Source organism: Lates calcarifer, linkage group LG13, assembly GCF_001640805.2.
Source record: "Lates calcarifer isolate ASB-BC8 linkage group LG13, TLL_Latcal_v3, whole genome shotgun sequence".
Lineage (NCBI taxonomy): Eukaryota > Metazoa > Chordata > Actinopteri > Centropomidae > Lates > Lates calcarifer.
The window spans coordinates 17,678,115-17,695,115 of NC_066845.1; the positions used below are offsets into that span (position 1 = coordinate 17,678,115).

The window sequence follows — 17,001 nt, forward strand, 5'->3', positions numbered from 1 at the left end:
AAGTAGTTCGTTTTCCTGGAGCATAAGGTTAATTTAACTTTTATGGTCATAATTACTTTGCAATTACCCCTTCTGATATTCCCTCCATCGTACCTTTGTCTGTGTAACTACCGAGGTCAAACTACCTCATGTGGTTCTTTGCATCTTGACAGGTTGAAGCAATACCACAGCTTTATATTTTTGATATCAAATCTTGTGCAGTGAAGACAGAAACTACACGTTTCTTCAGAAATGTTCAGGGTATTTTGACATAGTTTTAAAGTAAACCACAAACAACAAGAAGCTGTTAATGGGACATTTATTAAAAAAAAAAAAAAACAAGAAGGCATGAAGGAAAAATTCAGATGTCATTTACAGTTGAACTCAAAGATTCTGTTAAACAGCAACAGTTATACACAACCATTTACACAACCTGTACAAATATTTTTTCCGCAAATTTGCAATTTAAATTCAAAATAACTTAAATAGGTTTCTATGTAAAAGTGCAAATCCTTACACGTGGGATGTCTGTGAGTAAGACCATGGCAACAGAAGGGCGCTTTGATGACTTGTAAGGCATCACAAGCACATTTCAACATATACCAGCTCTACTGTTTGAAGCACAGTCATATATAATGCATTAAATGTACAACATCCACACCTTGTGTAATCATGATGCCTTACACTGCATGAAGCTACTGATCACACTTCCTCTCTCATACAAATCAATATTGTAATGACAATAAAATAGTCTCAACTCTTATGATTTGACAGAGAGCCCTTTCTCAATCGAGTGTGTCCAGCCGTGAATAAAACCACTAAAAAACAGTTCAGTTCAGTGTCTGTAGTGTTCTCGGGGTGAAAGTTTGGAAAGTTGGCATTTCAGCATAGCAACAATGCACTCTTATCTGTTTGGTAGTGTTATAGGTTAGCATTAAAATCACAGTTACCAGAGGCCATTCTGTACAGGATGAACCCAGATACGGTGGGGCAGTAGTAGTCCACAGGTTTCAGGCTTTGACAGTGAGACAGTATGTGTTTGTTTTTTTTGTGTGTGTGTTTGTGTGTAGAGGTGAAGTGTTGGTGATTCTCCACAGTCACAAGGCATGAGGCGACAAAGAGTGGCAAACTGTTAATGCTGATACTTCAAAGTCTCTACAAGCATTCACCTGATCAGTGAGGAGGGGGGAGAACTAACCCACACACGCTATTGGGCCTTACATGCTTCTGTACTGTAACATGCAGCCAATGCAAAAAAAAAAAGAAAAAAGAAAAGAAAAAAAAGTGTGTGTCATCACCACAAGTAGTTGAGTAGTTGAGTATTATACAGAATATCTGCTCATGAAACACTGGTCACCATGGGTTCTACTGGACAGAAGACTGGAAATGCGATTGGTAAATAAAAAGGTGTTTGGGCAGTTGCAGTACAAAGGAGAAAATAACAAGCATCGAGTCCTTGTGTGTGTGTGTGGTGTAAAGTAACTACGACTTCTGCTCAGCTCCTGCAGCAGACTGGGCTGCACTCTCTGGTTTAAGGATCTGGTAGGTGATGAGGTACTCTGGGTAGGCCTGAAGGAAAAATACAGCAAGACATCAGTCAACATGAGACAGCAGGTGCGAAGCCTTTACATGATTTAGGGAAAGAAACTTTGTTTACCTGCTCTCCTCTGTAGATGACGTACTCTGCGTAGGCTAGGCCGTTAACGCTGGGCCGCCCGATTACTGAATGATGTCCGGGAGGAGCATGGGCCATCTTCATGGCACTGAACTGTAGGAAGGATTTCCCCAGGGTCACTCGGCAGAACAGCATTTGCCTGAGAGTTCAGATAAGATGAGAAACGTTAGACAAGTGTCTATTCCCACAATACTGCATATAAAACTTTCAATTTGATAAAGAATAAAAGTAGTAGGAACAAAGTAGTCTGATAACCAAGAAATCTTTTAGTGTTGTGGTTTAGTCTGAAATTGCACTTAGTCTGTGACAGTCAAGGATCATGTTGAGTAAAAGTTACCTGTGGCACAGGTAGCAGGAGCGGTCTTTGTGCGTCGGGCAGCCTGTGCCTCCACCGATGCCGTAGACGTACTGATTGCTCTTTGAGGAGTTCTCTGCAAAGTAAATCCCTGCTCCAAACATCCCTCCTATGTAGGCATGGCGCTCATCAAAGCCTTTGTGGATGATGGCGTTAATGAATGGGGAACCTTGAGGAAAGACGTAACAACAGTGGCAGAGTGGTATTTATTACAAGCAGTGCTTTACACAAACACCTGATGATTAAAAATCTTATGTTAGTAGTAGTTTTGAAGAACTTGACTCAAATGAGACACTAACACCACCTGATGCTGACACACAAAACAGATGGTGAGACAGTGCACATGGTTACCGTGAAACAACATCCGCTCATTGTGGTGGTTGTGGTTCTCATCTGCGATCTCCTTCTGTCGGTGGGTGTAACGTTCCCTCAGCTTCTTATTTACCACCTTCTGAATCTGTGGAGCACAACATGACACATATCAAACAAGATGTGGGGGTGTTATGTCTGCTTTACACTACGGCTCATGTGTGTTTCACATACATCTGACTAAATCTCGGTCAATCAGTTTTCATTCAGACTATCTATCAAGAAAATTGTCCCTTTAAAATCTGTTAGGTGTTCTGTGGATGATCAGACCAGACAGAACAAGTAGAGACAGACTCCTGGTTCAGACCTTGATGATGTTGTATCTGCTGAACACACCACCAGCATTGCCTCCATCTCTGTGCTCTCTGATGGTGCTCTGCATCTAAATGACACAAGAAAAACACCACAGTGTTATCATCAGGCACACTAGCTATCATTAGCTATTAATAGCTATCAGCCAATGGTCAGCAATTTTTTCTTCTCACCATAGCAGTTAAACCACAATGTAAACAAAGATCGTGAAATCAACTCACCTCCTCCTCCACAGACTGGTACTCCTTGTCGTCGGGGGCGAGATCTATCAGGATGGTGCCCTGGTTGGCACAGTGGAATGTCAGGTATGGGTTGGCACCTGAAAAGTAAACCAAAGTCAAAATTTAAAGCTGTTGCTGATGTGTAAGGTTTGAAGAAGTCTTGATTTTGGTGACACAATAGCAGTAGAATCCCCAGGATGCCTCCTCACCTTGCTGGCCGCCCAGCAGCCTCTCAACACCCTTGATAAGCTTGTGTCGGTGGCCATAGGCGTTAATCCCAATCTCCTTCAGCTCCTCGTGACCCATGTCAGCCAACACATCCAGGGTGATCTGGAGAAATTAAAGCATACAGCAAATTGAGAAGTTTATTCTAGCCATTAAAATCAACTGTGACAATAACAGACATCAAATACTAATGAAATGAATTAATAACTTTTTTGAGGAAGCTGACCTGCTCCCTCTCGAAGATGTCCCTTAGGTGCTCCAGGCCCAGGCTCTTCAGGAACTGACTTATGTTCATGTCCAGCATTGTCACTATGAATAGGGTGTTAAAAGTTGAATGAAAAAGAATTCTTCACCATGTCATAACAAGGTTTGTTTTTGATATCATAAATCCAACAAACTTACTTTCCCCTTCCTTGCGGTCGGTGCCTGTGGCTCCGTCTGCCACACCGGAGGTGCCAGCGGCGGCGGCAGAGGCCAGCTCAGTGAGCGGCCCAGCCAGGTTGTCTATGCTGCTGGCGGCCGACAGACAGGACGGTGTGGAGGCGGGGGAGATGACAGAGGCGCTGACCACTGTAGCCTGAGGCTTAAAGCAGCTGGGCAGGGCATCTGGTGGCATGGCATCCATCAGCAAGGCCCGAATATCATCAGCCTGCAGGGATGGTAAACACAAACTAGTTGAGAGGAGAAAGATTTATTTTCCAGTAGATCCACTGATATGCACCATATGCCTATCACTCAGCTAGGTCTGAAAAATGTATTTTACAGTAATTCCTAAGCTGCTGACAGAAGCTGTTACCGTGGCCAGGTCCAGAGCAGTCTGGCCCTCTTGGTTCTTCATGGTGGGGTCGGCTCCATGAGCCAGCAGCAGCGCACAGAGCTGTGTTCGACCCTTCTGGGCAGCCTCGTGGAGGGGTGTGAAAGCCCATTTGTCTGTAGCATTCACACACGTATTGTACTTGATCAGTAGGGCTGCAATGTCCACATGCTGTGGGGAGGAGAGGCAACAGATGAAGTGTCAGTGTCAGTCTCTGATCCAGAAAAAGATTTAAATTATGTTAAATGAAAGAATTTCCTGTGGCTTTAAGGATTTTCAATGTATATATCAAACTCCACGTGATCTGTATTTGTATTTCGAAACGCGTTTTTGTTTATGTTGTTGAGACTAACCCCATAAGAAGCAGCATTATGAAGAGGGATAAGGCCTCCTTTGTCCTGGGCGTTGACATCAGCCCCATGCTCCAGCAGATACTCTGCCACCTCGAGGTTGTTGTAGCCAGCTGTGGAGAAGGAACAGCAATCAGAGCATTTTTATTTCTCTTTTCAAAAACATATGTTCTGTATATGTTTTAAATGTTCTTTATTTAATGAGGTAGTCTCTTGCAAGAGACCTGAACATAGAAGATAAAGACAAAATCAAACAACCACAGAAATCAGAAAAATGCCGCAAATGTCTGACTTTCCAATATTTCAATAGGGCACCAGATGTATGGTCTAAAATCCTTCAACTTAAATGCCATATCAGGAGTGTGTGTTAGTATTTGTATTTGGTACAAAGACAACAAAACCATTCACACATTAAAGCTATTAGTATTGTTTACCTGCGAGGTGGAGTGGTGTGGAATTGCGTCCCTGTGTGTCTCTGCAGTTTATATTTTCTGGGGAGCAGAGTTTCTGGACTCGGGCCAGGCAGCCTTTCTTGGCAGCGTCCAGCAGGGCTGCATCCCCCCTCAGCAGGTCCTGGATGTCTGTGTCTCCATCTTTCACCATGTCCAGTGGCATGTTGCCATCACGGTTCTTCTTGGAGGGGTCGGCTCCGTGCTGAAAATGTCAGAAATGTCATCATCAGAACAATCACTGCCAGAGCACACAAATTATAACAATACTTGTGCCAGATCACAATAGTGGATCCTCACTTTGAGCAGCAGCTTGCAGATCTCATATTTGCCTTTGGCTGCAGCCTCGTGAAGCGGGGTGAACTTCCACAGGTCAGCCACGTTGACTGAAGCTCCATGTCTGACCAGCAGCTCAGCCACCTCATAGTGACCGTAGGAGCATGCGTTGTGGAGAGGGACCAGACCACTGTTGGAAAAACAGAAGTGGAAAATCTTCACACCAGAAGGATAAGGTGTTATGCACCTACTTAAAACTTTGTATTTGTTTCTGATGCAAAATCAACTCAAACATTTAAAATGGTACAAAGATGCAGGAATGGGTCATCAATGTACTGACATACATGGCTTGCAGAAAATTAGAAAAAGCATTCTTAGCATTCTTAGCTCTAAAAAAATATATATACACACACACACACACACACACATATACACACACACACACACACACACATATATATATATATATATCAATAGGTAAGATGGTAGTAGAAGAACTCACCCCTTGTCTTTGGCATGGACATCAGCTCCATGGTGCAGCAGATATTCAACTACAGCCACTCTGTTGTAACCAGCTGCAAAGTGGAGAGGAGTGGAATGGCGGCCCTCCAAGTCTCTGCAGTTTACATTCTGAGGGGTGCAAAGTTGCTGCCATACACAGAGACAATGTGATAATTAGCAGCTCAACTGAGTGATATCTTAACGGAATTACAAGATAATTAAAGCCAACCCTCCATAGTAATTTCTAAACCACTGCTACTAGTGAGCATGTGAAATTCCAATACTACAAATTGTTTCTGAAACCAAAAAACAGGTCAGACATAGTGATGATTTTGTCACAATAATGTGAAAGTAGTTTTGCTGCCAAAATCAGCAAGTGAAATCATCTCTGAACAAATAAAACTGTACCCACTACTATAGAAAAAACTGTGAACTTACTTGCACTGTGTCCAGATCCCCTGCTTTGGCTGCCTCCAGAAATCTGTAGTCCACGTCAGAATTACGTGTGGGAATATTTTCTGGAGCAAGAAAAAAAGGAAGGACATATGAATACATATGAGAATCATGTGATCAATCTGGTACATCTCTCTGAAGACACATTTGTAAAAGCATTGCCACATACGTTCTCGTACTAAAAATCAAACCTAAAAGCAAACCATGTCAAACAGTTGTAAGTGCAGTGGGTCAGGTTACCATTAAGAATCTGTTGTACAGCCTCGTTGCCCATCTGGGCAGCAGTGAAACCCTGCAGAGATACGATGGAGGGGTCGGCCCCGTAGCTCAGCAACAGCTTGCACGTCTGGATGTGACCAGCCAGTGCGGCTCTATGAAGAGCTGTCTGACCTAGTGTGTCCACAGCATTTACCTAGAGTCAGAGGAGGTGGAGTTAAGCTACAGGGAAAGATTTCTAAAAGACACACATTTCTACACACTTTCCAAAAAGGCTGCACAGAATGAATATGTAAAAGGTAAGCAAGACAACACACCTTTGCTCCATGTTTCTGCAGCACCTCCAGTATATCGTTGTGAGCTCTCTCTGCAGCAACATGCAACGGAGTCATAAAGCTAGAAGACACCACAGACAGGAAGTTACTGTTTATGACCAAGGCTGTGCTAATGGATACCTTTTTTGTTTGTTTTTTAAACCACAATCTTTTCCCTTCCTACTATGCTTACACATACAGTAAAATTTATCTTGTTGCTATTTGTTCTTTTTTTTTTTTTCAAAGATTTTACTGTATAATACAAAAACTAAATGTTATGAACTCACTCTTTGTTCTTCTCATTGATGTTGGCACCTTTACGAAGCAACAACTCAGTCACCTGCTTCCTCTTAGGGTGGGGGGAAGCCACAGCACAGTGCTGAAACACAAAGCAACATTTGATTAGTGTACTGGAATTTGTTAACAATAAGGAAGCTCTATTAGCATTGCAGTGATTTAAATTTCAAAGCTTCACTCAAAAGTGAAATTGATCTTGAGCCCCAACATGAGTATTAAGGCTTGGTTCTGACCAGAGCTGTCTCGTTTGTCTGAGGATGTTTGAAGCTGATGATCTCCAGAGCCAACGTCTTCTTCACTTTGGCCATATCTGCCTCCCGGGCTGCTTGCAGCAGCGAGTGACCTTTGAACTCATCTACATGGAAGAGAAAAAGGCCATTATTTGATGGTATGATTTTTTTGAATGCAGTTTGAGTGATGTCAGCCTGCTTATTTGAGTGTAGTAATGCATTTTGCAAAGAAAATGGTTAGGCTGATTTGAGTTTTTGAAGGCTTATATCAACATTTCTGAACTGCCAATATCAAAGCCAACAGCTGTTGCTTATGGACTGAGCCTATAATATAAGTATATTGTATCTGTGAGTGTTCTCCAAAAAATGTCATTCAACCATCATGTGTGTGTGTGTATGTTTACAGTGTTACAATGAGAGAGAACTTACAGGTGAGCCTTTCTTTAAGCTCTGGGGTGGGGGCCATGTCCACGGCACTCTTGCTGTGACAGTTCAGCAGGGTGGGATCAGCCCCGTGGCTCAGCAACAGAGAACAGACCTCCACTCGGTTCTTGGATGCTGCCTCGTGGAGAGGAGTGAACTGCCACAAGTCCATGGCGTTCACACAGGCTCCGTGCTGCAGAGAGAACAGCACATTAGAGCATAGATTATTATGCACAGGACAATGAAGAAATTTGTTTGCTGTCCAATATCTGGAATGATCAAGATGTGTATAAAAATATAGATTGGAGAGCATTTATAAATTGAGATTTTAATCCCTGGTTTAAGCAGTGACAATATAGTTTTCTTTAAAACATAACACAAACACTACTATGTGTTGTTTTTTAGTCAACAATCGAGGTATGTTTATACTCAGTGTTTCTAAAACACACTGTATATATGCCTAAGGCCTGATAAATGTGTTTAATGTAACCTGCCAGTAAATACACTTGACAGCATTTCCAAAAAGTGTGACAAAGTTACTGACTGAACGATCACAAAATGCTACCTCCCACACCGTTCAGAAAGGAACAGTTTCTAAGCCCCAGTCCCCGGATGGAGTACTCTATGTCATGGTCAAGTCTTTAAATATACTTTTTTGATTAAATTAAAGGGTATCTGTACTTTTATCAAAGATCAAAGCTATCCAAATTTGTCTTACCGCTCCTCCTTTCCCACAGTATGGGTAACTTCTGTAAATTGACACACCGCCAACAAGTGAGAAAATTAAATATTATGGGACTATGGCAGCAGTAAACACCAATGTACATAAGCTGTGTTCAACTGTGTCCGTAACCAAGGTGAAGTTTGACTTTACTGTACTGAACAACCATGAAATGGCAAGCACATAAAATTAAGAGACTTTTTGTGAGTCTTACTTTAAGCAGAAGCTCAGTGACCTCAAAGTGACCATAGGAACAAGCATTGTGAAGAGGAACCAGGCCACTGCAGGGACAAGACAGTCAGGTTAATGTCAATTAAAATGACTGAATGACACAATTTAGTTCCTCAGGCGTCCACAAAGCCTCACCCTTTGTCCTTTGCGTGAACATCAGCTCCATGCTGTAGAAGGAGCTGAACGATGCGGACCCGGTTGTAGCCGGCAGCCAGGTGGAGGGGCGTCGACTGTAAGAGAGGACAGCTTGTTAGCACGTGCAGATCGCTGGCTGCTTTGAGAGTGTACTGCCTTCGATGGCCACGGGAGCAAGCGGCTGATTAGGGCCAGAAGCAATGTGCTATGGCAGGCTATGCTCGGTGAGTTGCAGATGAATGGAGGATACGATGCAAGATCAATGGAGTTTGTAGGCAAATCCAGCAACAAAACACTCATTTGCTGTCCATATTGTGTCTGACCTGAGTGAGTGACGACAAGGAACTTTAACATCATTACTCATCTACCTCGACTCCTATTTGAAAAGATCAAGGAAATAAAATATTCTTCCAGGGTTTAGAGGTTTAAAGAGAAATTTTATGTTGCGAGCCGGCAAGAAAGAACCCACTAGTGCGAGTGTTAGAGTGTTAAATTCAAAATGGCTGGGAAGGAATTATGGTTGGGATACAATAGCCTGTTCAATTTTTATCTTCCAGTTAGTAAAATTCCTCAAGTTTAAGCTCCTAGTCTTTTGCATTTTTATCAAGAGTAGAAGTAGGTAGTTATCTGGCTAAACAAAAAATATATCTGGCAAATATTCACTTTGAATGCCAGTTTTTCGCCTTTAAAGACATTTATGTATAATGTTACATAAAATTCTTGAATTTTGGTAAATAGATTTAATTAGAATTTAGGTTTCATAAGTGGATTTAATACTGGATTCGAGTTTGATAAAATGCTACTGAACCCCAACCGTAATAGGATGCGATGAAGCCACAATAAGCAGGTTAAGTGTTAAGCTATTAGAGGATCAAATCAAATAGCTTTATGTCAGCCAAGAAAAATAAAACATTAGTCTAAGCAAAGCTGCAAATCCAAACTTCAGTGGCATTTGTTCTCTATTCAAAAAGTCTAGCTCAGGTCAAGCTTACAATCAAAAAGAGGGGACATCATTCATTTCAATTTCCATGCAGTTATATTAATGTAAAACCCAGAAAGCAAACTGTTAGATCTGAAGATGTGACAAAATCAGATAGATGAGAGAGCCTAATCATGGAGGCAGCATTCAGTGTGGGATGACACGAGCAATCAAAAGCAACCAGAAGTCATTACTATGGAGGGTAGCATAGCACTAGAATGACAGGTGAAATGTTGTCCATTCATAAATGCATATCAACTGATTCAATGGGGAACGTGAAGTAGATACAAATTTCACAGACATATATTCAGGATTCGCTTGACAAAATGCAGAGGGGCAGGCCGTCAGGCATGCATGAGTGATCATCATCCAAAAAACAAAATAAATGAGTAAATCAAAAGCCAGATCAGATACTGACTGAAGAGCAAGTGATTGAAAGTTGGAGAAGTGTGGGTGAGTGTGCAGAGGAGAGGACAGACGCTGAAGAAAGCAGGCAGTGGACATTTTGAGCTCCTCTGCAAATCCAAAAAGATGAGTCGTCACCATGACACCAACCCAACTCACTCGCTAACTCACTCACATGCCACACACACACATACACGCTTACACATATACACACAGAGGAGCATCAGGGTAGGATACGTGAGTGACCCGTACACCCAGGTCCATGATGTGCAATTAACAAGTGACAGCCAGCTTATTGGTCAAATAAAAACAATGGATTAAAGGAATAAAACAAACAAAAAAAGATCACAACAGTGCATCAATCAAGTGGCCGTTATCAAGGTCAACTTACCAGCATTTTTTGGGATGTTGACTGATCGACAAATGTTGCCAGAGTCACACGGAAAACAAAACGAAACAAAAATTACAAAATGACAGTATCTTTTCACAGCAATTCTTTTCTCCCTTCCTAAGTCAATGACACACAAGCTCTAGTTATAAATCACTGTTTGATCCATCAAACATGGTTTGAAATGAAATGTGACACCAGGCCAGAGAGGGTAAATAGCTGGAGGGCAAGCATGACTTCTCCTCCTCAGTTTTCTCTATGGCTTTGTGAAAAGGCAAGGACTGGTTAATGGTACCCGGCCAAACCTACACTGGCACACTGGCTTAGGTCATGCAACTCTAAATATATTGCAAAGGAGGCAGGGAGGGAGTAATACTTTAACTGCTGTTGAGGAAAATGTGGTTAGGAATGAATGAAATAAGCTGATGCTAATAAACTGTTAGGGCACAATGCAGTTTCATGGCATAATGGAGCTGGTGATTATGTTTTTTGTGACATTCACAAAAATAAGATGATAATTTTGCCAGATAAGACAAGAAATACTCCAAGAATTTCTATGAAAAGTAATGCGTGACGTACAAAAGGAAAAAAAAAAAAGAAAAAAGAAAAAGCACACAAAAGGTGTGTTGCACGTGACATGGGACTGAAATGCAAAAAACACCTAAATTACCAATGGTAAATGCTAATGTCAGAGAATAACTGCAAAGTGCATTCTATAAAAAGTGCTTGTTTGTTTAATTATCCTTCTAGTCCACCTCCCATTGAAGCCAAAAAAAGAAAGAAACCCCCACAAAATTAAGGCCAAAAATTATGGAAAAAAAAGAAAAACCCCATTAATGTTCACACTGTAAACAAGTTACACTAACATGGGTTGAGTTCAGAGGAGACACAAGAAGAGACACAGAAAAATAAACTACAAAAATAAACAACTACAGAAATGGATTGAAAGACGGTTCTCTCATCTGCGAGGACGCTTGTGTGTCTAAATAGATTTCAAGCTTACAAATGGCTTTGCTCCAGCATCTGGCATGGAAAAGTGATTATGGGGAAGAAGAGAAAGATATTCTTGTCTAGACACCTGATCCAAACATACTGAAAAACATTTAACAAAAACACTTCACTATAAATAAAGGATTGGTCTGTCTTCCTTTTGCTCCAGAAAAAACAAAACAAAAATATAACAAAAATGAAAACAAAGCTGAGAAATTAAAAGCCGTATCTCCACACACCATAGACGATAAAGAGGTTGGTAAAGTGAAAGTTGAGATATTATGACAGGAGCAAATGGAGGAGCAAATGAGAGTCACACATGCATAATTAGAGAAAGAAAAACATCTACAGTGATCCCCATTAACAGCCTCCCACAATTATCTGCACCCCATTATGCACCACACAAACTAATCCAGCCATAATCAGACTACTCACTCACTGTCTGACTCAAACAACTTCTTGCTATTTCTTAAAATAAGGTATATGACTTTGCAACCCTGCACAACATGTTGTATCAATGGTGTTATGAAATACATCTGTCTGGTATGATAAATTGTGGTACTAGTGGCTCATTTACCTTGCGGCCATCGCTGGCATGACAGTTGACATTTAATGGAGTCAGCAGAGCCATCAGCTTTTCTTCATTTCCACTCCTGTAATTACATGTAAAAGACTGTTGTCATTAAGTTTACCCCATCAAAATCACTGTTCCCCAGGATTTAAGTGGAGAAAGTGAATTCCATAACACAAATGCCATTTCACAGATGATAAGAGTGGAACAGTGGATGAAACTAAGTGCTACTTTTTGTTACTCTCATGTTTTTAATTGTGTTTTAACCTTAACCACTTCATGTTATAGTCACAAACACAGCTAAGAAACGTCCTCTCTTAGAGTTCAGTTAAACATAAACCCGATGAGCAGAAAACAATGCAGCTGTTTGACTCTACAGGACTCAACAGGAAATGTGAGTAATGACCAGTCAGACTGATACACACCTTGCTGCTTCCAGAAGTTCATCCTTCTTGTATTCACCTGGATGAATATAAACATGCAGATTAGAGCTAGGCATGACAACCACTTTGCTCAAATATTAGCATGTGATGTAACTTTTTATGGTGTGTAAACTGTCACTGCCCATGTTTGTTTGTAGATGGATGTACTCTGTGGTTTGTGGCAATCAATCCATGCCAGGGGACAACCAGAACTAAGTCTGCTAGCCTTTACACTTTGTTCAGGTGGAAAAATTGATAAAGAGAAGATGCATTAGAGGCTTCTGACAAAACACCTTGCTGCAGTTATATCCATCGGCTCCACTGACACCCAAAAACAAGAATAAAACAGAGCAGGTGGTCAGATAACCTGGTGGTCAGGCTTAGCTTAAAATGTGGCTGCAAAATGTCTGGTTCAATGTAATGTAATTACTGATGTCAGGTCAGTATCATGTGCACCTTCTCTCGTATGAATGCGACTTATCTGACCATTACATTTTGAGTGCTGCTTACATTTAATGATGATAATCTGCAAACTGAAGCTTTATATAGTCTGGTACTCATATGTCACCATCTGTAAAGGTGCAAGTTAAATGTTGAAAATGTAAATGTGAGAGATAGGCAGCTGAGAGGGACTGACCAGTGAGAACAGCCTTGGCTGAAGGGTCTGCTAGATCCAAAGCGGATTTGCCATCAGTGTTGCGGATGTTTGGATCAGCTCCATGTTGGAGTAGCACTGAGTGAGAGAGGCACAGATAATTAAAAAAAAAATACATTAGGTTGTTACACAGCAAAGAGGTTGGTAGACAAACCGTCTGGTTGGCTGCTCAGTTTAATTCCTATCCTGGCACCACCACTCACATACTTGAAAAACCCTTGACTAAAAATCTTTTGTCGAGAACCTTGTCTAATTGCAACTAATGACACAGAAGACTAAAACAGTGGCAAAACATATTCATTAAAGATTTGCTGAATTGCCCATGCTTGAACATGATCATCAGGAATCCTTACCAATGCACACATCTATCTTTCCCTTGATGGCAGCTTCATGCAGTGGAGTGTAGTTCCAGTTATCTCTGGCGTTGGGGTCTGCACCCTGACACAAGAGGAGGCTGACTACTTCTGCATGGCCAAAAGAGCAGGCATTATGCAGGGGTATGAGTCCTCCATCATCCCTGGCATGAACATTGGCCCCTGTCTGCAAGAGGTGCTCCACCACATCTTTCCTGCCAAAACCTGAAAGAGGATTACAATGCATTTAAATTTAGCTTTTCCTCAATGTCAAGTTAGGAGTGATGCACATAACTACAGGAGCTAAACCATTTAAAACGGCTTCAGAATAATCACAACTGTCAGTGTCGGGTTAAAAAATACCCACAAAAATAAATATTTGTTACTAAGTTATGAACTATTATTCTTATTGAAACACCACAGCACCATTCTCCTGGACACAATTTATTTGACAGGTGAGTTTGCATTTATTTTACCCAGCAGAACTTATGTAAACGCTAACTGGATACATAAAAACTGTTTGTGCTGCACATCTTGCTGATATTATACATGAAATAACAATTTCCTTATTTTTTTTATATTTTTTTTTACCAGATTAAAGAAAGATTCGGTTTTTGTTTTCTCGCTTTACGTTATGAGGGAATTTCGAGAAATGTTCACGATTTTCCATTTGATAGTCAAACTGGAGAGCGTCAAATTAGCTGGTTAGCATTGCCAGGCTAACAATTAAGACGTTGTAAACTGTAGGTAAATTTCACATTATTGGTAGGGTAAACAACAAAAAAAGATGTTATCAGTAAACACGTCGATAAAAACACAACAACGTTAGCTAACTAGCCGTCACAGCATTTTTAGCTACGAAAACATAACGCTACTGTATCATTAGCTTAGCTCATCGTTACCCGCAGCGAAATGAAGGGGAGTTGATTTTCGACCAGCCATGTCCTTCGCGTTTACGTTCACCGAATCGACAAGTCTCTTTACTCTGGACACATCTCCGTTACGACAGGCCTCGAACAACTCCCTGAACGCCCCGCCGATGCCGCTGCTACCGTCCGTGGGACTGGTAGCTCCAGAGCCGGGGCTGGAAACGCTGCTGCTGCCGCCGCCAGAGGTTGTCGTGGTGGAGCTTGCACTGCTCGCTAGGACCGGGGCTGGTAGGTCCGGGGAGGCCAGGACCATGTCAATCCCTCCGCTGCATTCCCTTTCATTCTCCGGGCTTCCTACGGCCGAGGTCAGTAGAGCCATCGGCGGAGAGGCCGGAGGAGCGCCCGAAATAGAGCTGTTTCTTGGCGGAGATTGTAAGGTACTCTGCTGTTGTTGCTGCTGCGAAGAGCGACGAGACACCGCCATTACAGCAGCTCTCAGGCGACAATAAGAGCTGGTCCTCCTTTCCGGTGAAAGTGGTCGTGTTTCCTGTCAGCTGTTTACCCTCGGTGGAGGCAGGCTGCGGAGAAATCCTGGATTTTAATCTGTTTGCAAACAGGTCCACACTATTGAGTTATGTATCCGCGTTGCCATGTTTAATATGTGCCAGATCTGGACAACATTGATTTAATTTAGTCTTTTCTTCAACACTCCATGGTTCACGTTTTTTTATTCTTTCATCTTTCTCCTCCTCCTCCACAAACACGCAAGACCATCTCAGAAATCATTCAGTAAACTGACTGACAACTGACTTGAAATCACAACAATAGTCAAATGGGCCAAGAAACACAAGCAGTCGTATGATGAGACATCATCACCTGTTCTGTTTCGAGCTCCAGCTGCTGGTGCTTCAAATACAGGTCATGTCTCTTCTGAAGTATACGCTCAGTCAATTTCCTGCTCTTCTGTTGGAGAGACAATTGTAAGTTTCATAATCAAGTTAGTTCTAAAAGCTCACTCACCGCTTTCACTGTGATTTCAGTAAGACCTGAAATGTCTGTTGAACCAACATGGTAAAAATGTCTGAGCTGTGCTAAGTGCTGCAGATCAAATCTGAACCAAAAACAAGCTCTACAAGATAAATTTATATATATGTATGTATATATATTTTTAATGGTCAAAATGTCACTAGTATATTAATGACATATCCAGTTTGCTGCATTATACTTGATGCCTATTTGTGTACAGTATTATCACACCTAAACCAAGATAATGATGCACAAAGTAACTAAGATGAAACACAGCAGTGAACCTTCAGTCTCTTGGCCATGGCCATTTGTTCCTCTGCACAGCTTTTGCCATCCTCTTGTCCAGTCGTTCATTTGTTTCCTTTGCAACTTCAAGTTCTGTCTATCAAATGGCAACAAACAATGGCATATTAAACAAGAGCCACCTGGGAAAAAAAACTCGTACTTCATTCTTTTATGAGCACTTTGCTATTTGTGGAATTTTATTTAATGTCAAAGTTGAGTAGAGTCACTGGGAAAAAGCGGTGTGTGGATAAATGTATTTTCTTGTCCTTTATTGTGACAGGACCGTCATGATTCTTTAACGTCTCTTACCTTTAGCTTTAATCTGCCCATGTTCGCATAATCTGTATATCTAATGTTTAACGAGTAGTTGAGACTGCCTCAATCTCCTTTAAAGCAGCTGCGCTGCAATTTTTCATTCCCACTTTAATCGCCTTGAGCTCAGCTTGTTTTAATCTTGGACTCTCCATATATGATTTTTATTTTGCTCATATATTGGGCCTTCATTTCTATTTGAATAGAAACAGAGCAAAATCACAGTTTACAGAGTTTATGATAGAACTTTTTTTGTCATCAGCTAAGAGATGGACGCAAGTTTATTTACCTTCAATTTGTGTTTTGTAGCTCTCCTTTAGTTCCCTTCATTGTGATGTTTCTGTTAATAAATAAAAAGGTGACAGGTCTTTATTACAGATGCTGGGACAGCTGGAGAGCTAACAGTGTATAAAATAAACTGTACTCATGTGCTCACACCTGCTTGAGCTCTCTAATGTAGATTTCTGTGTAGGACTTTTCCTCTCCCATGTCCACCTTTAAACTGTGCATTTTCTTCTGAAGCTTGACCTCTGACTCCACATGACGTAAATGACATACAAAGAAATCATTTTTGAGAGGCACAGAGATGAGGAAAGAGTCTTGTTTATCTCAAGGTGATGCTTGTTGATGATGATGATGATGATGATGTTGCTATTGTTTTCTTTCTGTGAGGGCTGGAAATTGCTTGAAGGGGACCTGCACGCTGATTATGCATGTATAACAAGGTATGGCTATTAAATAATGAGATTGCGTATGATAATAAAACCACAAGGTTCACAGTCACACTGAGTGTTATATATTAAAGGTTTGGTATTCACACACTCACTGCTAGCTACTGATTAAAGTGCACTTGTTTTTGCTAAGGCATTGGAAAATGATGAGCTTACAAGTTGAGCAACGCATTAACAACACATTTTTGGTGAAACTGAACAAAACAGCAGCTGAATCTTTTCGTACATTAAATGGGGAACACAGCATTTCACGTGCACGTGTGTTTGAATGGCTCAAAAGATTTAGTGAAGGTAGAGAGGATGTCCAAGACGATGAACGTTCTGGGCGCTCATGCACAACAAAAACTTTTAAAAACATTCAACAAATTGAACAAATCATTAAAAATCATCAATGACTCAGTATAAGAATGAGAGCAGAAATGGTCTCCATTGATAAAGAGACAGTTCGACAAATTTTGCATGAAAATTT

The 17,001-nt window shown here is 41.2% G+C and overlaps 1 protein-coding gene across 2 annotated transcripts; it reads right to left on the reverse strand.

Annotated features, from left to right (window-relative positions):
* Positions 1-304: 304 nt before the first annotated feature.
* On the reverse strand, positions 305-14,769 carry LOC108878510 (poly [ADP-ribose] polymerase tankyrase-1). 2 transcript variants are annotated; one of them, XM_018669294.2, is made up of 28 exons: positions 14,212-14,769; positions 13,310-13,534; positions 12,939-13,034; positions 12,305-12,341; positions 11,886-11,961; positions 10,322-10,342; positions 8,547-8,641; positions 8,395-8,461; positions 7,466-7,652; positions 7,040-7,161; positions 6,797-6,888; positions 6,513-6,591; positions 6,220-6,391; positions 5,965-6,044; positions 5,528-5,673; positions 5,050-5,215; positions 4,735-4,954; positions 4,304-4,413; positions 3,933-4,121; positions 3,539-3,785; positions 3,363-3,445; positions 3,121-3,241; positions 2,912-3,009; positions 2,686-2,760; positions 2,361-2,466; positions 1,992-2,178; positions 1,637-1,793; positions 305-1,548 (listed from the first exon to the last, which is right to left on the reverse strand). In XM_018669294.2, exons 1-28 carry the CDS (start codon positions 14,660-14,662, stop codon positions 1,462-1,464), a joined length of 3,792 nt encoding a protein of 1,263 aa, XP_018524810.1. In that variant the 5' UTR covers positions 14,663-14,769; the 3' UTR covers positions 305-1,461. The 2 variants fall into 2 exon arrangements, with proteins under 2 accessions (XP_018524810.1, XP_018524811.1); XM_018669295.2 differs by lacking the exon at positions 10,322-10,342.
* Positions 14,770-17,001: the final 2,232 nt, after the last annotated feature.

What these genes read in the sequence shown, in the direction of transcription:
- LOC108878510 (XM_018669294.2), bottom strand. Translation starts at nt 14,662, where the DNA reads ATGGCGGTGTCTCGTCGCTCTTCGCAGCAGCAACAACAGCAGAGTACC. An exon ending in GCTTAAAGAAAGGCTCACCT is followed by an intron (nt 7,162 to 7,465) that starts GTAAGTTCTCTC and finishes TCTTCCATGTAG; the next exon opens with ATGAGTTCAAAGGTCACTCG. An exon ending in CACACCACTCCACCTCGCAG is followed by an intron (nt 4,414 to 4,734) that starts GTAAACAATACT and finishes CCTTCTCCACAG; the next exon opens with CTGGCTACAACAACCTCGAG.